We start from the raw sequence: 22,805 nt of genomic DNA, 5'->3' as shown, positions 1-22,805 counted from the left end.
GGATGCTATCTACCTGTAGCTACGTGAAGTTTTTTCACAATAGTAAATCTGTCAAAAAATGCATTTTTCAGGTCACAAACGATTCATAAAATCAGGTCAAATTTGGTGAATAGCTTTGGATCAGTGGTTCCCAAACTGGGGTTTGTGAACCCCTGGGGGTTAACGGGAAAAAATTCCCTAATGGCAAACAGAGCTGTCCCCAGGAACCCCAGGCAGCACAAGGCCAGCAGCCTGGAGCCCCCAGACTTCCAAGAGCTAAGCAGATCAAAGCAAGTTTATCTATCACACTGGGGAGATTTAAACTTCAAGACTTCTTATAAGAAATGGAAAGAGAGGTGGATATTTTTTGCTGTTTTTAAAATTAAACAGGCAGCTAGTATTGCTTTTAAAATTATTATGAAGACAAGTTTAAGCTTTGTTGTAACGTGTGTTGTTTGCCTGGACTGCTCAAGACCTGAATGCTTGTGTAGAAGGAACTCTTTGAGTTGGCTTCTTAAATACCTTCATGCTGTTTCACATCTGATACTACTTGATGAAACACAGGAGTCTTGTCTCATGTCTTCATGAGACTTGACATTTTAGTGAAAGGGGTTCACAGGTTGTTAAAGTTTGGGAACCACTATTTTGGATGAAAAAGTCAGAATGAAAATGTCAAAACAGTTTATTTCACACCATTTCAAAAAACAAAACATTTTAATACATTTTATTTTGACTCTTTGGTTTCATAATTTAGATTTTTTTTTAAATAAAGAGGGTTAAAAACACCTGAAAATGATAACATTTGTTTTGGGTCAAACAAAATGTTTTGTTCAACCCAAAATGAATTTTTTTCCTCCCCATTTTGGCAAGAAAAAGACTGTTTCAGTTTGAACCAAACCAAAAGGTACTTTTGAATTTTTCGCTCTCTCTCTCTCCAAGCTATTTTTTTATTTACAGCCCATGACAAACAGAATGTGGTAAATACTATGTCAAAGTACTAATTTTTACCACTCAAAACTTCACAATGCTAGCAGAATTTGATTTATTCTTTTTATGGATATGATTATATTAAGGGTTCCAGACAGAAATGACACAGTATTAAGACAAGAATGTGTAAATCAGTAAGCCCTTACCTACTGGAACCTTTTCCCATGTTGTTATTAACCTTGGCTCACTTTTACTCCAGACACTGCCAATCTCTGAAGCCCATGTATCTCCAGCAGAGCAGGCCAAAGCTCCCAAAAGGGATAAACACATCCATGATGCAGTGTACTGCTTGGAAAAGTCTATTGGAATTTCACCTGGTCCATTTTCTATCATATATAGCAGAGCCAGTTCCGTAGGGACACCACCATTACAGAATACTTGCACCCAATTCCTCTGCCCACCTCGAGTAAAAACAAACAAAAATATTTGAATATTTTCACTGTAGCAGAGATACTCGATATTCAGCCACATCATACAGTAGCAAAAGCAAATTAAAAAGCGCAAAAAAACCCAAACAAACCCACACAAACTCAAAAACCAACATGAAAATCTCGAGTCACAATCACTACTTTTAGTTTATTACTATTAAATGAACCACTAGCAAGCACATTGCATCTAGTCCAGAATGGGGATAAAGAGGATAAGAACGCTTTACAGTGTTCTCTATTCTGTGTACTACTACATAATATCTCTAACTTTCAAAAGTATCAGGTAAGATACAGTATCTATTCTTTACAGATTATCTGACAGTATAATTCTTAGTGTTTACCTTGTTTGAATTCTGAATCTATATGCTTCTTCACATCTTCTTTCCACTTAGTAAGTTTTGAAGAAGTAACAAAAAACATGAGCAAAGCAGTGAAGAAGCTGTAATTTGCAATTGTTAGGATAAACCCAACCACTAATCCTGGGAAAAAAAAAAGGGGGGGGGGGCAAATCAAGCAAGTTTAGTTCACGCAATCATCTTTTCAAAACAATTAACAGGAAATTATTTTGGAGTCTCAAAAATTATCAATTACTCTTTCATGATAAACCTAAAATAAAATGACAGTGCAATTAGCTAGATCATTACTGTAGTACCTGAAAACTGTCTACACAATTTAAAAAGAGCCAACCATTTAGACTGAAAAAATTTTTTGGCCTTTTTTGCTTTGATGTTTTCCTTTAACATTCCTGAATAGTCCACTAAGTATCTGGACAGTATATGGTTTCTGAAACAGACATCTGATATTTCCAGGAAACAGTAACACTCATCTATGGAAGATACAAAGAAAATGAAACAATAAGATGAGGCCAAATGACATCTAAGTGAAAATTCCTGGATATACCCTGCCTGCAGTATTTTATTGTTTCTAGGCAGAAAGCAGACAGAGAGCTATTGTTAAGTTTCCAGCCACTACTATTTGAATGCTGACTTTAAACACATCTTTTCATGACTTGGATTCCTTTTTTTTTTTTAAATAGAGCCACCTCTTTGGATTATTTGACAGGTTGGGCATTCTCCCCGATCCATTCATATCATGTCCTGACAGTTGCTAATCTCTCTCCTTTTTTCTGTTCATTTTCTCTCTTGCTTTTTCTTTTCTGTCTATTATTTCCTTTTTGCCATCCTTTTCTTTGTTGCTTTTTCACATGTTAGTTTTAACTTTTCTCCTACTGACTATGTACTTCGGATTCCCCCTACTTACTCAACTGCTCATCCGAAGCCACATTCTGCTAGTAAAAGAAGACAACTGGTGCCACCTGAGGCTCAGCTAGCTCAATGTCACTGCAGTAGAGAAGCTTGGCCTGACTCTCTATACAAGTGAGCTACTCCTCCGTCTGGTTACAGTAGGGGTTACAAAAGGAGAAGAAAAGTGAAGTTGCTGGCTTTCAAGGTGTTGCCTGCCATTTTACCTGCAGATGAAGTACCATATTTGCAGTGTGATATAAAAGAGGGGAAGATTTGGGGTTGTGCTCTTTTACCCTTCTCCCCGACACTGATCCTCATTTCTGCCCTGTGCTTCATGAAGTGGACTAGCACCACAGTTACATGGCTTGTATCAGAATTTGGTAATGCTGCTCTACTGTACCTTGGTGTTTCTCCAGCTAGTCAAGAAAAGCAGGCTTGACCAGATCATTAATTGCCTTTTTATTTTTGGGAGGCAAGAAAGGAGCACTGCCCATCCTTCAGCAAAGGAAATCACAGAGAACAGTCTGGGTCTGTACCACATAAACTGAAGAATCAAGCAGCTAGGCTCCCTCTATGTCTGAGGCCTGGTCTACACTAGGAGGTTATGTCGAATTTAGCAGCGTTAAATCGAATTAACCCTGCACCCATCCACACAACGAAGCTATTTAGTTCGACAGAGAGGTCTCTTAAATTCGATTTCTGTACTCCTCCCCAACGAGGGGAGTAGCGCTAAATTCGACATGGCCATGTCGAATTAGGGTAGGTGTGGATGGAAATCGACGCTAGTAGCTCCGGGAGCTATCCCACAGTGCACCACTCTGTTGACGCTCTGGACAGCAGTCCGAGCTCGGATGCTCTGACCAGCCACACAGGAAAAGCCCCAGGAAAATTTGAATTCCTTTTCCTGTCTGGACAGTTTGAATCTCATTTCCTGTTTGGACATCGTGGCGAGCTCAGCAGCACTGCCAACGATGCAGTGTTCTCCAGAAGAGGTGACCATGCAATCTCAGAATAGAAAGAGGGCCCCAGCATGGACTGATCGGGAAGTCTTGAATCTGATCGCTGTGTGGGGCAATGAGTCCGTGCTTTCGGAGCTGCGATCGAAAAGACGGAATGCAAAGATCTACAAGAAGATCTCGAAAGCCATGACAGAGAGAGGGTACAGCCGGGAAGCAACGCAGTGCCACGTGAAAATCAAGGAGCTGAGACAAGCGTACCAGAAGACCAAAGAGTCAAACGGACGCTCCGGATCCCAGCCCCAGACATGCCGTTTCTACGAGGCACTGCATTCCATTCTAGGTGCGGCCGCCACCACTACCCCACCACTGACCGTGGACTCTGAGGATGGGATATTGTCGATGGCCGCTTCCTTAGAGGTGTTAGCGGACGGGGAAGATGAGGAAAGTGAGGAGGAGGACGAGGCAGTCGACAGCGCTTACAACGCTGATTTCCCAGACAGCCAGGATCTCTTCATCACCCTCACAGAGATCCCCTACCAACCGTCCCCAGGAGTTAACCCAGACCCTGAATCAGGGGAAGGATCAGTCGGTACGTGTTTTAAACATGTAAACATTTATTTTGAACAGAACAGGAATATTAACAATGGGTTTTTCATGATTTGTTTGCCCTAGGTGCTTAACGTTTTAGTCCTTGGCAGTGCAACTACTGAAAAAGAATCGAACAATGTCCGGTTTATCATGATTAGTTTGCCCTAGGCGCTCTACTTTTTAGTCCTTGCCAGTGCAGCTACTGGAAAAGAAGGTCTGTATGTCCAGGGATAGAGCTGAAATCCTCATGGGACATCTCCACGAAGCTCTCCTAAAGGTAATTGGAAAGCCTTTGCATGAGGTTCCTGGGGAGAGCAGCCTTATTGTGTCCTCTGTGGTAGGAAACTTTTCCTCGCCAGGCTATCATCAAGTACTCTGGGATCATTGCCTTGCAGAGCATGGCGGCATACGGCCCTGGTTTTTGCTGGCTTTCACGCAGCATGCGTTCTTTCTCGGTCTCAGAAATTCTAAGCAGAGTGATGTCGCTCATGGTGACCTGCTTAGAATTAGGGGAATGTTACTATTGAGACTGCTTGCCTGTTCCTTTACAGAACTGTCACTGGCAGTTTACAGCCACGCAGTGGAGGCGGGAGAGGGGCAGCAAACACGGATCTTTCCCGGGGACAGCCGCGAGGGGGTGGGACAGGGACAGAGTTCATGCTTGTCAGATTGCCAGCAGCAGAACTGGCCAATGATAGGAGCATTGCTTTGAACGTGAAAGGAGGGCACTGCTATAATTTAAGTTTTAAGCAGCCAAAAGTCTACGGCTTACCATGTCAGCCTGCTACCCGAATTCCGCTGTCCTGCCCCGCTTGTCTGATCTCCACTGCAAGACCCCAGGCATGAATGTGAAGGCCAAAAATTCGACCTTGTCCTGAGTGCGCATGTGATAGGTGCTGTGCATGGTCTTGTTCACAAAGAAAGACTATGTTCATTGTTCACAAAAAATTATCTTTGTGAGGAATTCACTCCCTTTTTCCCATCCCACAGCTGCGACTGCCTCCCGACCTATCCTGGCATCCCCCTCGCAGAGGCTGGCGCAGATTAGGCGGAGAAAGAAAAGGACACAGGACGACATGTTCTCAGAACTTATGGGCTGCTCCCGAGCCGATGCGGCCCAGCAGACCCAGTGGAGGGAGAACATGTCGCAATACCAGCGAGCACACAGTGAACGGGAGGAGAGGTGGCGGCAGGAAGACCAGCAGGCGACTCAAATGCTGCTTGGACTAATGAGGGAGCAAACAGACACGCTCCGGCGCCTTGTGGATGTTCTGCAGGACCAGAGGGAGGAGGACAGAGCCCCGCTGCAGTCTCTCTCTAACCGCCCTCCCCAGCCACAAACTCCCATACCCCCCTCACCCAAAGTCCCAAGAAGGAGGGGCGGCAGGGGCCGTGAAAACTGTCACTCCACCCCTGCAGACTGCTCAAGTACCAAAAGGCTCTCATTCCCAAAAATTTGATAAGTCCTTTCCTTCCCACCTCACCCAAGCCCCCGTCCCAGTTTCATCCCTAACTGTGTAGTTGCTAATAAAAGATATGTTTCTGTTAATTACTGTTTCCATCATGTTCTTTTAGGGGAGAGTGTGTTTGAAGGGGGAGAAAGGGGTTGGTAATTGGAGAGAACAGTCACCTTTACCAGGGTACAGACACGGGGGCAGGTTCAGCAGAAGGTCACACACACATTGCAGTCACTAAGCACCCTGGTCAGTCTGGGAGGTGGTTTTCATGTTCTGTGGGGGGGGAAGGGGCATGTGACTTTGTGGCAGGGGAGGGCGGATAGAGATCTTATGCAGCGGTCCTTATCCTGGATCACAGAGCCACGCAGCAGAGGATATGTAACCGTCCTCCCCCGCCACAAAGTCACATAGCCCCCACATACGGAGTCCCGAAAAGGAGGGGTGGCAGGCTCCGTTGAAACAACCAGTCCACCACTGCGGACCACTCTAAGAGCAGGAACCTGTCATTCCTCGAGTTTAGAAGCGTTCTTTCCATCACTATGCCCACTCCCCACCACAGTCTGCGTCCCAGTTTCAACACTTTACCGCGAAATCCGTAATAAAGAAAACGGTGTTCATTAACAAAGTTCCATTTATTTTATTTTTAAACATGTGTTGTAAGGGGGGGGGAAAACGGGGTGAATGGGGTATGTAGCTGGAGAGGATAGTCAACAGTAAGTGGATAAAGAAATGGGGGCAGGTTCAGCTTCTCTTTAAACAAACTTAATAGTCACAGGTTACCCTGCTCACTGAGGAACCTAGCTTTCAAAGCCTCCCAGATGCACATCACGTCCCGCTGGGCTCTTCTAATCACACGGCTGTCTGGCTGGGCATAATCAGCAGCCAGGCTATTCGCCTCAACCTCCCACCCCGCCATAAAGGTCTCCCTCTTGCTCTCACAGAGATTGTGGAGCACACAGCAAGCTGCAATAACAATGCGGATATTGGTTTCGCTGAGATCAGAGCGAGTCATTAAGCTTTTCCATCTCCCTTTGAGACGTCCAAAAGCACACTCCACCACCATTCTGCACTTGCTCAGACGGTAGTTGAAGAGTTCTTTTTCAGTGTCCAGGGCGCCTGTATAGGGTTTCATGAGCCAGGGCATTAGCGGGTAGGCTGGGTCCCTGAGGATCACTATAGGCATCTCCACATCCCCAACAGTTATTTTCTGGTCTGGGAAGTAAATACCTTCCTGCAGCCATCTAAACAGACCAGAGTTCCTGAAAACATGAGCGTCATGAACCTTGCCCGGCCATCCTACGTTGATGTTTGTAAAATGTCCCCTATGGTCCACCAGTGGTGGCAGCACCATTGAAAAGTAGCGCTTTCAGTTAATGTACTGGCTGGCCTGGTGGTCCGGTCCCAGGATAGGGATGTGAGTTCCATCTATAGCCCCACCGCAGTTTGGGAATCCCATAGCGGCGAAGCCATCTATGATGACCTGGACGTTTCCAAGGGTCACTATCTTTGACAGCAGTAGCTCAACGATTGCGTTGGCTACTTGCATCACAGCAACCCCGACGGTACATTTGCCGACGCCAAAGTGGTTCGCGACTGACCGGTAGCTGTCTGGTGTTGCAAGCTTCCAGAGGGCTATGGCCACTCGCTTCTGGACAGTCAGGGCTGCTCGCATCCGGGTGTCCTTGCGCTTCAGGGCAGGGGACCGCAACTCACAAAGTTCCAGGAAAGTTCCCTTCTGCATATGAAAGTTTCGCAGCCACTGTGATTCATCCCAGACCTGCAGCACTATGTGGTCCCACCAGTCCGTGCTTGTTTCCCGGGCCCAAAATCGCCATTCCACAGCATCAACATGACCCATTGCCACCATGATGTTCACGGCGCGGGGTCCCGTGCTTTGTGAGAGGTCTGTACCACTCTCAGACTTCATGTCCTCACCACGCTGCCGTAGCCTCCTCGCCCGATTTCTCAGCATCTGCCTCTGGAAAAGGTGGATGATAAGGTGCGAGGTGTTGACAACTGCAGCGATGGTCGCAGCGGGCTCCATGCTCGCAGTGCTGTGGCGTCCGCGCTGTCACTCACCAGAAAAGTGCGCGAACTGATTGCCCACCGGCGCTTTCAGGGAGGGAGGGCGGGAGTGACGGTTGGATGACGACAGTTACCCAAAACCACCCTCGACACATTTTTTTCCCCAGCAGGCATTGGGGGCTCAACCCAGAATTCCAATGGGCAGCGGGGACTGCGGGAACTGTGGGATCGCTGCCCACAGTGCACCGCTTCCAATGTCGACGCTTGCCCCGTTAGTGTGGACTCACAAAGTCGAATTACTGTCCTTAGTGTGGATACACACGTTCGACTTTGTAATATCGGATCCACAAATTCGCTTTAAGTAAAATCGAACTACTCTCGTAGTGTAGACATACCCTTAGATTGAGGGAATTGCTTTCCAGCAGCCTCCTTCCCCATACTCTTTTCACTCTTCTGGCTACGCATGGATGGAAAGAGACTGCAACCATCAGTCTCTCCACAAAGACTACAGATACTACAGAGTAAGATGGTGTATGTTATCTCATGTCTCATTGCCATTATTGTAGTGGATTTTATATCTAAAAACAGATTAATATATATATTGTACTGAAACTTAAAATAATTTTATATATTTAAATAAGTCTTATTGGCAATATTAATAGTGATTTGTAGTTACCGTAGCATAAACTGCTTGCTTAAACAAGTATAAATGACATTCAAATTAAACAACATGAAGCCATGACAGATATTGTATGCTTACACTTATATGTTAACGTTATTATTGAATTGAGAGTAGGAAGTCCTTAAAAGTGCACAGAAATGCAAAAATTAAGAAAGGCACATTAGTTTATATTTTAAATAGTTCACTTAATATTCCCAGAAAATACATACCCCCTAAAGCTCCGCTGTGATCCAGGCTCTTCTTCTTAAAGCCTCGTGAAGCAATCATTAGTGGAACCACAACTGAAAAAAGCCAACGCCATGGAGAAATAGGCCGTAAAGTACCTGAGGAGTTAAAATAAGTATTAAATAAAATGTTACGTACTGGCCTTCTGAAGGATAGAAAATGGTCAGAATAGTAATCTTTACTAATATGCATTTACATTCTGAACGAACAAATCAGACCTGCTTTATTTTCCTCACCCCTTTTACAATTCAGAAGAGAAATACTTTAACTCTCTTTTAGAACACCACATTGAAATGGACCATCATAGAGTTCCTTTTTCCTTTTGTTTAGCATTCACATAAATTAATCCACATAAAGAGGAAGTATTCAGATTAGTAATAAAAACTTTACCAATCAGAAAAAAAAAACAAACTGCAGGGAAATGACATTATTTTTAAATTTCTAAAAGGGAATTACAGACAGTGAAAATCAAAATTCAAAATGCAAAACTAACTGAAGCCTGATTTTAATTTTGGTAGAATGGATGATGTAATTATGATTTTACAGCAAATACATAAAGTCATTAATGGACGAATGACATTATGGGATCTTTTTCTTCCTAACTTCAAGTAAAGACATAAAAATATTTTGAAAATTTAAGTTTTCTAGGCTTTATATTATTTTATTACTTTTATGCAGAGATGGCAGGACTACATTTGAATAAATAAACTAATACACAGAAATCTTTTGAGTACCTTATATTCTGATTGGTTCTCTAGAACTATATGAAGAAGTTTTAACAATATATTTTATAGTACATTATGCAATGAATACGAATGATTTTGAAAAACATTTCACCGAACTAAAAATTGCTTTGACAAATAATCTTGGCAATTAATGAAGTATCCTGAAGACCGGTTAAAACAATTAAAATTAGAATTATTAATATCTAGATGAACATAATGTGGCAGAGGTAAACCAACATGGTTTATGTAAAGGAAATGTATGTCTCTGGAAACTCCTAAAATTCTTTGTATGTGTCAACACAAGAGTATATAAAAGAGAACACACAGATAAATTTAACTGGACCTTCCAAGAGCCTTTGACATAGTCACATACAAAAAGATTATTAAAGGAATGAAATATTCATGGAGTGGGAAGTAAAGTCCTATAATGGTTATGGATCAGAAATTGTCTAGATATAAAACATGTAGTAGGAATAAATGGCCAATTTTAACTTTTCCACACAATATATATATGAACTTTCTATATAAGTATTCATTCATAGTCTATATTTATCTTCAAAACATTCATTTGTATTTGATCAACCTCTTATTATCTAGGAATTTATTTTCTTCAAATCCTGTGGTAACCCATACATTATAAAATCTACTTGATCTTAATATAAATCTATCATTTTTTCCACTGCAATGATTAATCATACTATTATTTGTCTATGCCAGTAATGTTGGGGATCTGTCCTTCTCCAAAAATGAGCTATCACACATCTGGCTGGAAACACTAATTGTGTTAGCAATGAATTTTTCCCCAAATCAATAACCTCCTTTGGACTATTACATATATAGAATCATTGTTGGTTTTGTGGTTGGCCTAATCTTGAAAATTCTAGCATTTTCCTTCAAAATACCATTACAGGGGGGGTCCCAGGTATAAGTCTCTCCATTATCCGTTGTTTCACCTATCCATCGCTCATCAACCTGTTCCAATTCATGTCGGTCCCAATCCGTGTATCCACCATTTGCAGTACTGTACTGTGTAAGTTGCAAATGAGAGATACGTCGATCGGGACTGACATGAATCAGAACACATTCCCCTACTGACAAGGGACGGATATGTGACAGATATATGTAGCCATGGTGGGCTGTGGCTCACCCACTTAACATCCAGGCCCACCCCCCATCGCCCCCAGCCCTGCTCCCACCCCAGCGCTTGCCCCACACCACCCGCCTGGCGCTTCAGCCAAGGAGCGGGGTTGGGGTACGGGGCTTGCCCAGCTCCGGTGCTTCAGCTGCGGAACGGTGTCAGGGGCTTGCCCCGCTCCGCTCACCCAGCCCTCCTGCCAGCGAGTGGGTCAGACCACGGGGGCTTCCAAGCCCCTGACCTGCCTCCCTGGCTGAAACACCAGGCAGAGCAAAACAAGCCCCCACACACCGACCCCGCTCCCTGGCTGGAGTGCCAGGCGGAGCGGAGCAAGCCCTCGCTCCCCAATCCTGCTCGCCAGCAGGAGCACTGGGCAGAGCAGGGCAAGCCCCTGTGCCCTGCTCCCGCTCCCCGGCAGAAGCACCGGGTGGAGCGGGGCAAGCCTTGAGCGGAGCGGGTACGCACATTTTTACGAGGCCCCCCGCTTTTTCTGGCAGCCCCTGGCCAGAGCATCTATCACTCTCCCTCTCCCACAAGGCCAGCTAGTGGGGGGGAAGAGATGGCCAAATCGCTCCTACCCCTCTACCCCCTGTCATAGCCCGCCCACCCAAGTGTCCCCCTCCTACCTATGCCACTGCTGTACCAGTGGGTCCCCGGTATACATTGTTTCGGTATCCATGGCCAGGGTGGATAAAAATCAATGATTTTTTTTTTTAAATCAGATTTTTTTTGATAAAATGCTTTTTGAGGAAAAAAAACCTATCAAGATAGTTTTAATTAAGATACATTATAGCTCAAAGACATCTCATCATGGAATAGGGATTATAAATTCTAATTCTATAGTATGAGACAATATATTCATGTAATGTTTAAGAAAAATTTTGTAAATGAGTTCATGGATTAGGGACCCAATCTTACGGGGTTCCAGGAGCTTCTGTATAGTTTTAGCTTAATCTTTACCCAATGGGACTCAGTGCTCAGTCTAGCAGATATCATCAGAGATGCTTAGTTTTGCAGTTCTCAAACTGTGGATTTGTGTCTCCAGAGACAACATGCTTGTTAACAGCAAAAAATGTTTTAAAATAAATAAATAATTAGTATATAGAGGTGAGAAATAACAGACCTCAACCTTATTGTCCCTGTGCAAATTTGTGTACACAGAGTCAATCCCTTACCTCTCTCTAAAACTGCAAAGTTTCAAAACGTTCAATGAATAGAAGATTGTTTGGGGGCGGAATAGATCTGGACAAAGAGAAGAAGTCTGGAGATAAATGTGAGAAGCGAGGGACAGGCAGTAGAAACAAAAGTGAAACTGTTTGAGCAGCATATTCCAGAAGTCTTGAGATCTTTCTGAATGTAGACTTCATTGATTTGAGATCTACCATACCATTCTCTCACTGAAAGGGAAAATGGCAGCAGGCCGTAAAAAAGACCCAGTTTAGGAATATTTTAATGAAGTTCCTCTACCTGTGGGTAAGACAGGCATGTGTGCAAAATGCAAACAGTGCAACAAAGAAATGCAGGGCCTGGTTACCCGAAGGAAACAACATCATGAGAAGTGTTCCTTCTCAGGAGGAAGCTGCATTGAAGATGATGAAACGAATATGTCTGAACATGCAGGATCTTCAGGTTGGTAAACTTTTATTTCATACTTCTTTCTCAAGGACTGCCTGTCTTCCTTCTGCACTATTCCTGAATTCTCATGTTTGACCAAAAAATATAGTTTTTACTCTATGGTACTATCATTTTAGATGCAGTTGTGATAAAAAAATAAATAGCTGAAATAGGCTGATCTTCCTTTTACAATTTCACCTTTAAAGTAGTATTGAGCGTCAGTAAATGCACTGAATAATACTAAATGAGCAGTATGGTAATAATAAAGTAACTGCATTGACTTATTTTGTTTAGGAGAATCCATCCTCAACATACAGGATTCTGAAGACTATCCACCTTCAAGATCACCATCATTTTCTATCGTTTCAGAGTTATCTGCCAATGATAGTGTTTCAGTCACATCATGTATGTCACATAGCCACAGTATACCACCTGTAGCAAAAAGAAAAAAAAAATCTCCATCATCCAGAAACAACCATACGTAAGTTTGCGATAAGATCCAGCAGATTACAAAAAGAGGTAACTGATGAAAAATTTGCCCCTTTTGTTTATGCAACAAACTCTCCCCTCCGTATGATTGAAAACCCACACTTCATTAACATGGTTCAGTCATTAAGACCAGGATACAGTCCACCCAACAGAGCAGATGTCGCAGGCAAATTGCTGGATAAAGTGTATGAAAGAGAAATTGAGCAGTGTGCAAAAGGTCTAGAGAGTAAAATTGTTAACCTGAGTCTTGATGGGTGGAGCAATGTCCACAATGATCCTGTTGTACATGCTTGTGTGACAACAGAAGAAGGGAATGTCTTCCTTACAGAAACAATTGGTACATCAGGAAATGCACACACAGCAGAATACATACAAGAAGTAGCAGTAAAAGCTATAACAAACTGTGAAAAAAAAGTCAAATGTCTACTATGCAGCTCGGTCACAGATAATACTGCAAATTTATCCAAGATGAGAAGAAATTATTTAGAAGAGAGCAAAGAGAGTCCTAAGCTAATAACATATGGTTACAGTGCTCATTTGATGCACCTCCTAGCCAAAGACTTCAGTGTTCCAGAAATAAAGGCTACTGTTGTTGAAATTGCAAAATACTTCTGTAACAACCATTTTGTAACAGCTGCTCTGAAAAAAGTGGGAGGAATCAAGCTAACTCTCCCACAAGACGTGCAATGGAGCTCAGTAGTGGATTGTTATGAGCCCTATATCAAGAACTGGCCTAATCTGATGACAGTTTGTGAACAAAATAGTGAAAAAACAGGTGGCACTGTCAGAGCCAAAGTTCTCAACATTGGGCTTAAGACAAATGGTGAACACATGCTGAGTACCCTGAAGCTTATTTCTGTAGCCTTGAACAAAATGCAGGGAAATAGCTGTTTATTGCTGACGCTGTTGAAATTTCGAAGGAACTGAGGAAGATCTTAAAAAGAGAAGTATGCAATGACAGAGTTAAATTACAAGCATTAAAAAAAACGAATGGGACAAGCACTATCTCCAGCTCATTTTCTTGCAAATATTCTCAATACTCAGTACCAGGGTCAAACCTTAACTGCTGAAGAAGAGGAGTTGGCTATTACGTGGACATCCAGCAATCATCCCTCTAAGAGGGTGGTGAAGCACTGGAATGGGTTACCTAGGGAGGTGGTGGAATCTGCTTCCTTAGGGGTTTTTAAGGTCAGGCTTGACAAAGCTGGGATGATTTAGTTGGGGATTAGTCCTGCTTTGGGCAGGGGGTTGGACTAGATGACCTCCTGAGGTCCCTTCCAACCCTGATATTCTATGATTCTATTCTATGATAATGCCAACTATAATAAACTTCAGAGGTAAGGGTGAACCATTCAATTAATATATGTTTGCTGATGATGTTTTAAAGAAAGTCACACCAGTGAACTGGTGGAAGTTACTTAAGCACTTGGATTCAGAGACTGTTGAAGTGATAATCTCACTTTTAACAGCAGCAACTTCTTCTGCTGCTGTAGAAAGAATATTTTCTTCCTTTGGACTAATTCATTCCAAATTGAGAAATCATTTGGGACCTGAAAAAGCAGGAACGCTTGTTTTTCTTTTCCAGATTGTGAACAAACAGAAAAATGAAGGTGAAGATGACTGAGTTAGCTGCAGAAGCCAATATTTTAAGTTTCTCATGTTGACCTGGCTGACAGGCGATTTAATTTTTTTTTTTTTAAATATTTCATTTAACTATTTTAGTTAACAACAATTTTAACAAAAACAAGCCTGATTTTAAAAAACTGAATATTTAACTAAATTCAAAAATTCATGTGCTTGTTTTGTTAAAATATTATATGTTTGCTGCTGAGGAAAAAAATCCAGAATACATAATGTTGTTGTTTTAGTTAAATAAAGCAATTTAAATATCTGTCTGGTGATGTTCTCCTCCTAATACAGCCTGGCAAGAAAATCCTCCAAATATTAGTGGTTAACCTGTTGAATTGGAAATAGTTCACCACCCAATGACTTCATAAATATCTGCTTCAATTACCTTTGGTAAATTAAATAATCAAACAATCATTCATTTTCTGGTATAGCTGTAAAACTAATCTGAAAAGCTTTCAAAATAAATCATTTTAAAAATGTATAGTGTGTACCTTCTAAAAATGAAACCTACATCTATCTCTGAGTTGTGAAGAATATGTATTAAGGTTATAACAACCAAGAAGAATGCACTTTTAGGTAGAAATCCTTGATTAAATCGAGTCTTCCTGACTAGTGATTTAAATCAATTTGATTTAAATCAAATTTACCCTGTCCATGGTCCTTTTCAAGAACACAACCCTGATTTATACCAGGGACCTGCTGTATCTTAGGACCCCCACCAGACATGCACCCTCCATACCCTTTCCAACACTTAAGACTCCCTTTTGTATATATTTTCCTTATTTTCAAGTGTGACAATGTGGTTCTGGTGGAACCCAACTGAGAGTGCCAACTCAGGACAAATTGCTCAAATAGGGCCGTTACAGCCCAAGGCTGGGGTTTTTTCCACCTCTAAGGCAAACCAACCAGCCAGACTAGGAGGACTTCGGTCTCACCCCCTGGCTAACCGCAAGTCTCACAAGCAATCTCCTTAGACACCCCAGTTTCCCAGTATTACCACCAGTGCCACTCGTTATGGGGACAAATGGTTATGAAAACCAAAACCCCAGTAAAAGAAAAAGGTTCTCCTGATCCCAAAGGACCAAGCCCCAGACCCAGGTCAATATACAAATCAGATCTTACCCACAAATCACGCTGTTGCCAATCCTTTAGAATCTAAAATCTAAAGGTTTATTCATAAAAGGAAAAAGATAGAGATGAGAGTTAGAATTGGTTAAATGAAATCAATTACATACAGTAATGGCAAAGTTCTTGGTTCAGGCTTGCAGCAGCGATGGAATAAACTGCAGGCTCAAATCAAGTCTCTGGAATACATCCCCCGCTGGGATGGGTCCTCAGTCCTTTGTTCAAAGCTTCAGCTTGTAGCAAAGTTCCTCCAGAGGTATGAAGCAGGATTGAAGACAAGATGGAGATGAGGCATCAACCTTATATAGTCTTTTCCAGGTGTAAGAACACCTCTTTGTTCTTACTGTGGAAAATTACAGCAAAATGGAGTCTGGAGTCACATGGGCCAGTCCCTGCATACTTTGCTGAGTTACAAGGCGTATCTGCCTTCTCTCAATGGGTCCATTGTATAGCTGATGGTCCTTAATGGGCCATCAAGCAGGCTAGGCAGAGCTAACACCATGTTGTCTGGGATGTCACCCAGCAGCATAGCCTAAGTTTGAAATGCAGATAGTATAGAGCCAATATTCCTAACTTCAACTACAAAATTGATACATACATATAGACAGCATAATTATAACCAGTAAACCATAACCTTGTCTTAGACACCCCATTTGACCCCCTTTACACAAGATCTGGGTGCCACTATAGGACCTTGGTTGCAACAATGATCTATATGGTCCCAGAGTATATCAATAACGTCACATCAAGATACCTCAGTAACAATTCATTATATAAAGCAAAGATCAGGCCCTTCAAGTTGGTCTTTCCCATAATCAATGTTTTTATTCTCATTACTGGTCTCCTAAAATTCAGGCTTTCTACATGGGATTAGTGCTTTAGTTGCAAATAAGACAAAACTGATATATTAATATTCCCCATGAGCTGATACAAACTTGGGATGCCGCTTGTGTAGGGAAAGCCCCTGGCAGGCCGGGCCGGTTTGTTTACCTACCCCGTCCGCAAATTCTGCTGTTTATGGCTCCCACTGGCCGCGGTTCGCTGCTCCCGTTGGCCTGGAGCAGCGAACCACGGCCAGTGGGAACCGTGATCGGCAGAATTTGCGGACAGAGCAGGTAAACAAACCGGCCCGGCCCGGCGAGGCTTTCCCTACACAAGCGGCATCCCAAGTTTGGGAAAGACTGTAAAAACCAACATGCTACATTTATCTTTAAAATTCTGTTATTCAATTTCCACCCAGTGTTTACTGGCACAATGATACCAGGCTAACAGTGATCTTAATTGAGCCACCAAATAATATTTTAGTGAATTTAGTACTGCCAATCATCCTTCTAGACTAGGTCTATATGAATTTTCTTCTTTACTCTTGGGAACTTATTGTCACATACAATTTAATAATTATTGTTTACATTTCTTTGAGTTCTTTTTGATACCCATACTGTTAGGGCCTGAGATAGGATATTAATTTTTGACAACATAAAGCCAAGCCAAGATAAATATAGTTTTTCCCAATCCAACTCATTTTTCAGTTTTAAAATAATGGGAGGAAAATTAATTTCGTATAGCTGGCTAGGAAAAGTATTGACTACTAAGAACCGCATTTGTTTAGATCACACAAACTCAAATGTATCTTGCAGCTGCTTAATTACAGATTACTACAGCCCTGTATTTAATATTTCATATTTAGTATAATTGATAGACAACCGAATTCAGTAATTTATTTTAGAATGTAAATCCTAGATTGTACAGATTAGTAACCATTAACATCACATTGCTGACATACAGCACTATTTTATGTTCCATTTTAATTGGAATAGGTTACGCTATAATTCTAACATATTTTTGTGCCGGGGCTCCATAAATAGGGCAAACAATGGAGACACAAGAAAATTTGTTTGGCTCCTCTTTGTAGTTGAAATACTTTGAAGTGTACTACATCGACTTTTATCCTAGCAGCTGGAAAGTCATAATACATTTATTCAAGTCTTCATACTGCTTCCAAAACCCATCTTCAATCATGTTTTTAAAATAAATCACACTACTTTATCACAGGCCTTCTTAGTGGCTAAGGATAGCAGTAGACTTTCTTTCTTTTTTTATTTTGCAGGCAGTGAAAGACATGGACAAATATTAGCTCAATATCCTTGGAATAAGCAATGGCCAGGGACTAACAAAAAGTGATTTAAAAATTAAAACAAACATAATATATTCTTGGTAGGATTTTTAAAAAGGATTAGACATTTATTATTCCCATTTATACAAATAATGAGAACATCCACAGTTGCAAAAGGATAAAAAATAAAGAATGTAAACCCTCATGCTTCAGAACATAAACAACCACTAACTGAGAAGTGATAGAAAGAAACTTCCTGGTGAGGGAGATTATCTTATAATTTGCAATTTCCTCTGGAACATCTGGTACTGGCTACTATCAACAACAAGATACTGGACTAGATCCTGTCTGGCAATTTCTGTTCTTTTCTCAAATGGTACATTAAGATATATTTTTATATATATTTTTGAGAACTTTCATTATGCGTTCTGTATGCCTGCACTGTTTGAGAAGCAGTTCCTACAACGGAACAATCAGTATCTCTAAAGTTTGTTTTTATGCCATCTGAACTGTCTTACATTTATGAACTTTTTTTTAACATAGTGGAGAATATAGAAGTACTCAGTTCACACAAAATCACATTACAGGTTATAGCAAAATCACATTCGAAAGTTCCAATGACCAGCTCTTCTTTTCCCCGTTGTTAAGAAATGCATTCTCATTATCATTGCAAATATTTCATCTGACAGGCGTCTTTTCATAAGGCATTGTGACTTGTGTGGACACTCAGATTTATTTATACTTCAGGTTGAATAGTACATGAGGGTTTTTTTTTGTTTGTTTTTAATCAGCAATGATGAACTTCTTTTCACTTTACCTTTCAGATCAAAAACTCCTATCAAATTAAACACACGACATTATTACTATTCAAACTTTTGGCCATAGGTTTACTTGCACCGCAGCACAAATACGAATATAGAATATTTCATTGCTTAATTTTGCTGTTTCTTTGTTTGGGCATCAAAGTGTTAATTCCAGAAGAATTAGCTCTGGCCATGGGGGCTGAAGCCGAAGAAGTCAAGGAAGAAGTCTGTTAAAGTCACAGAATCCGTGACCTCTGTGACAAGGATGTTAAGAAAGCTCAAAAGTCTACTCTTGGATACTAGAGAAGGAAAGAAATTACTCCTAGTCCTATCAGATCAATTACTGTGTAACACTGTCTGATAGATTACCTTGATGATCACAAAGGAAAAATACTATATGGGGTAACAGTATTATCACTAACCAAAGTATCTCAATATGAAAAGCATAAATACAATGCATTTAAGCTAATTTTTCAAAATATTCAAATCATTGCCCATGGCAGACGAATGTTGACCAGTTAATTTACAAAAAGGATCAACTTGTACCCATTCAGCCAAACGTGTTTTTCTACAGTGACTACAAACATTTTATTGAAACTGAATCCATTAACAGTATTTAGCTACAGCACCCTGATATTCAGTCAGGATACAACCTCTGATAAGGCTACTAGATTAGCAGCAATGTACCAGCAACCTTCATATTCTCTTATTACTGTTTTGTTTTGATATTAAATTGGAAATCCAAATTCTATCTTAAACAGAGTCAAAAAAATTGAAGTATGATAGGGAATCATGTTGCTAGTATAGCATGATACTATGAAGCAATTTCATAGTTAAGAATCAAGAGATTTGGCTTGAAATTATTTTTGAAATGCAACATTTAAAATTTTACTCATCAAAACTTGGCATTTAAAGTTTTGGGTCTCAGTCCTGCAAGAACTACTGCATGGACATAGGTATTTTTAGTAAAAGTCACTAGCAGGTCACAGGCAATAAACAAAAATTCACAGAAGTCTGCGACTTGTCCCTGACTTTGTTAGTCCCAGCCCAAGCCACTGCTCCAGGGCCGCTGCTTTGGCCACGGTGGCTGAAACCAAAGAAGTCACAGAGGTCCGGTAATGTCATGGAATCTGTGACAAAACTGTATCCTTAATCATGACCTTTGACATCAGCTCTTAACATGAGAAAAAGCAGTGCTTGACCAGCAGAACTCAAAGCTCTGCAGATGCAGGGGTTCCTGATCCCCAAGGGCTCAGGGGTATTACAGAGCAGGCACATTCTTCAGTGATGTATCTGAAACCTGGCATAACATCAGTAGCGTAGCTAGGGGAGGTGCAGGGGAAGCAGCTGCTTCCCCTTAGCACATTTTCCAAAAGCGGTGCCTTAGTTAGGAGTTACCATGGCGCCAGCGGGCAGGGCCCACACTCCGTTCTGAAGCTTGGTCTGCCGGGCCGCTGCTGGGCTCCTGCAGGCAATGGGGGGCAGCACGGCCGGAAGAGCCATTGGGGGCGGGGGAGGGGCAGGCACAGCCAGAGGATCGAGGGGGGCGCTCCTCGGCCACCGTGCCCCACGCTCAGAGCGGCCCCAACATCATCATGGCCGCCTGCGGCAGCTCAGGGCTCAGCGGCCAAGCGCTCCCTGCCCCTTGCTAATGTGGCAGCAGCAGCATCTCCCGGCAGCGGCTCACGGCCCATTATACAGGCAGAGGGGCAGGGTAGGGACCGACCGTCCGCTCCCTGCTCACGTCACGTCCGAGATTCCAGCCCACTGTGTGCAGGGATTGCCCCGGGGCAAGGGTGCAAAGCAGTTACAGCGCGGCCCCGCCCTTCGGGCCGCCACCGTGACCCCATCCCCCTGCATCACACCCCTCCCCGCCTGTTTGCTTGGCCCCGCACCCCTGCGCAGACCCTCTAGCTACTGGTTACATTCCAACTGCCTGGAGCTTCCCGTGCGCCTCTCCCCTCCCCCTCCCGCAGCAGCCGCCCGGTGCGGTGTCATGGCTTTCTCCGAGGTCATTCAGCAGCTGGTGAGTCCTGCCCGGGGGCACGTGAAACTTTCTCGCCTCTTCTCTCCTCTCCCCCCCCACCCCGACTGCACCCTGAAAACTTCCTCAGCTGGGCCGGGCTGTGCCCAGCCCCCTCCCCCCGGACCGAGCTCCTCCAAGGGGGAGGGGGCACAGCATAGCTGCAGCAGTGTGGCCGGAGGAGCCCCTCCAAGGGGGGGGGGGGGGAGGGAGGGATAGTGCGGCCGAAGGAGCCAGCCAAGGGAGGGGGGCATGGAGTGGCCAGAGGAGGAGCCAAGGGGGGCGTGGCCAGAGGAGGAGCCAAGGGAGGGCGCCTTTTTTATGTTTTCTCCCCCTGCACTTAGAACCTGGCTACGCCACTGCATGACATGAGTAATTAACATATGGAGGGAGGCCTCACTTCTTGGAGGATAAAATTAGAGAAGCAAACAGATCATTACGCTGAAGTAAACAGGTCAGTAGGCTAAAAAGACAATGTCTGGGCCAGTTACAAAAAGAGGGAGAACAGCCACTAAACCATTTACTAACAATGGACAAGATAAGTTAGGACTGTAAAAAGAGGAGGATAAAAGTGCACAATGCATGGTCAGGGCAGGCTGCAGAAGGACTGGTTCTTGCAAAATAACCAATCCAATACAAAAATGTATGATGCAATGTATAGTCAATGTAACGTGTAAATATATATAAATGAAGAGGTTTTTGTGTAACTTTGGATGTGTGATATGCCCTATACCCACGGCCCCTACCCTTGAGTCTGATCAACTCTACATAGGTTTGCTGTATGCCAAGTAAAGGAACTTGAATGATGAAATATGGAGTCAAACGATGTTTTTGGATTCCAGAGAACTGAACGAGGTGTTCACCCACAACGGGACAAATTGTTCTGGATAAGTAGGGCCTTTCATTTTTGGCTTTTATTGTATTTAATTTTGCCTGGGAATCCATGAAATGAATCTGCCATGGGCAATGATTTGAATATTTTGAAAAATTAGCTTAAATGCCCTGTATTACTATAACAACAAAAACAGGTGAAAATTGGTGGAAAAAGCTATTAATTTTTCTGGGTAAATACTGGGGTTTATTTTGATGGATGGAAGGACAGGGGGGAAAAGTATTCAGTAGATTAATGCTTTGATGAATGGAATTTGCTGCAGAACTAAAACAGAACTCAAAACATATTGAGTTTAACAAAACAATACATCTCTAAACCCAAAATAAAACTTTTTATTTGAATAAAGTTTACTGTTTAGACTTAGAACTATTAGCCTATAAATATTTATATTTAATAACTGGGCCACGCCATTTGCAGCGACACACTTAACTTCATCCTTTTCTCCTGTTTTTGTTTTTTTTGCCAACTTTTGAATACTTCCTTGTGTTCTGAAATGTATTCTGATACAGATTTTCATTTTCTTCCCATTTTAGAGGGAGATCTTTAAACCGTTATCTGCTAACAGCTTTAAATATGTACGTGGTGGGTGTGAGATTCATCAGTACGTTCAGATGCGCACGCACTTCAGAGCTTATGTGCATGCCTACTGTTTGTATCCTCTAAACCAGAGGTTCTCTTACTGTGGTCCGCAAGCTCCATTCAGGTGGTCCACCGATAGTTCCCTCTAAGGTGCAAGCCTGGGCGGCCACACACAAGAGAATGAAGGGCCACCCACTTAATTTAGTGGAGCTATGCCTGTGTGGCTCCACTAATTAAGTGCCTGGACCTGGAGAAGACACACATGTAAGGTGAGCTGGTGGCTTTGGGGGGAATAAGGGGTAGGTGGGAGGGGCAGTAGGGTGAGAAGAGGGGGTGGGTGGAATTTGGGACATGCATGGCTGTGGCAGCCAGAGAAAGCAGAGACTGCCCTCCTTCTCAGCCTCAACTCTGTGGTGTGGGAGAGACCCCCCCTCCTTCCCAGCCCCAGTTCTGGGGCTGCCAGAGTGGGGGAGAGAGGGAGAGACCCTTCTCCTTCCCAGCCCCAGCTTGGGGGCTGCCACAGCCGGGGAGAGAGGGCACATCCATTGCATTAGAAAGGTAAGACTACTGATATTAAAATATGAATGTGCGCTTTTATTTGTAGAACAAAAAAACATTAATTATTATTAAGGTGGATTTTTTTTAATATAATGTTTTTATCCAAAGCGGTTTACAATAGTTAGCTAATGGCACAAACAACATTTGGAAAGATCATTAAGTGGTCCACCCAGACACTCAGCTCGTGGTCCCTGGAAAAAAAAGTTTGAGAACCATTGTTCTAGACCAGGGGTTCCCAAACTTGGTTCGCGGCTTGTCCAGGGTAAGCCCCTGACGGGCCCGCGAGATGCTTTGTTTACCTGAGCTGCGGAGGCCAGGCCCCCCGCTCCCCGCAGCTCCCATTGTCTGGGAACGGCGAACCACGGCCACTGGGAGCTGCGATTGTTTACCTGAGCGTCTGCAGGTACAGCTAAGTGTCTTGCGGCCCGCCAGGGGCTTACCCTGAACAAGCCGCGAACCAAGTTTGGGAACCCCTGGTCTAGACTAATACATAGCCTTACTTCAACTGGCAGCTTTGCATATACACAGAGACTAACGTATTATCAT

The 22,805-nt window shown here is 42.8% G+C and overlaps 1 protein-coding gene and 1 long non-coding RNA gene across 7 annotated transcripts in view; both read right to left on the bottom strand.

Moving 5' to 3' along the window:
• Nucleotides 1-22,805, bottom strand: part of TMEM19 (transmembrane protein 19) — a 50,370-nt gene that overhangs the window by 6,596 nt on the left and 20,969 nt on the right. For 5 of the 6 annotated variants that reach the window (XM_065559008.1, XM_065559001.1, XM_065559004.1 and 2 more), the window contains exons 3-5: nucleotides 8,559-8,672; nucleotides 1,736-1,873; nucleotides 1,113-1,367 (exon numbers count right to left, since the gene is read on the bottom strand). In XM_065559008.1, the coding sequence (XP_065415080.1) occupies nucleotides 1,113-1,367; nucleotides 1,736-1,873; nucleotides 8,559-8,672 (507 nt within the window). Of the gene's footprint in view, nucleotides 1-1,112; nucleotides 1,368-1,735; nucleotides 1,874-8,558; nucleotides 8,673-12,363; nucleotides 12,387-22,805 lie in introns of those variants that run through there. The other variant, XM_065559013.1, reaches the window with a different exon arrangement.
• LOC135973855 (uncharacterized) lies at nucleotides 2,541-8,551 on the bottom strand. Its single transcript, XR_010590893.1, has 2 exons — nucleotides 8,063-8,551; nucleotides 2,541-7,620 (listed from the first exon to the last, which is right to left on the bottom strand). It is a non-coding gene; the product is annotated as an uncharacterized LOC135973855 (long non-coding RNA).

The sequence above is a fragment of the Chrysemys picta genome, chromosome 1 (genome assembly GCF_011386835.1).
Source record: "Chrysemys picta bellii isolate R12L10 chromosome 1, ASM1138683v2, whole genome shotgun sequence".
Taxonomy (NCBI): Eukaryota; Metazoa; Chordata; order Testudines; family Emydidae; genus Chrysemys; species Chrysemys picta.
Note: the sequence above shows the minus strand (reverse complement) of the source record. Positions and strands in the feature narration are given on the sequence as shown.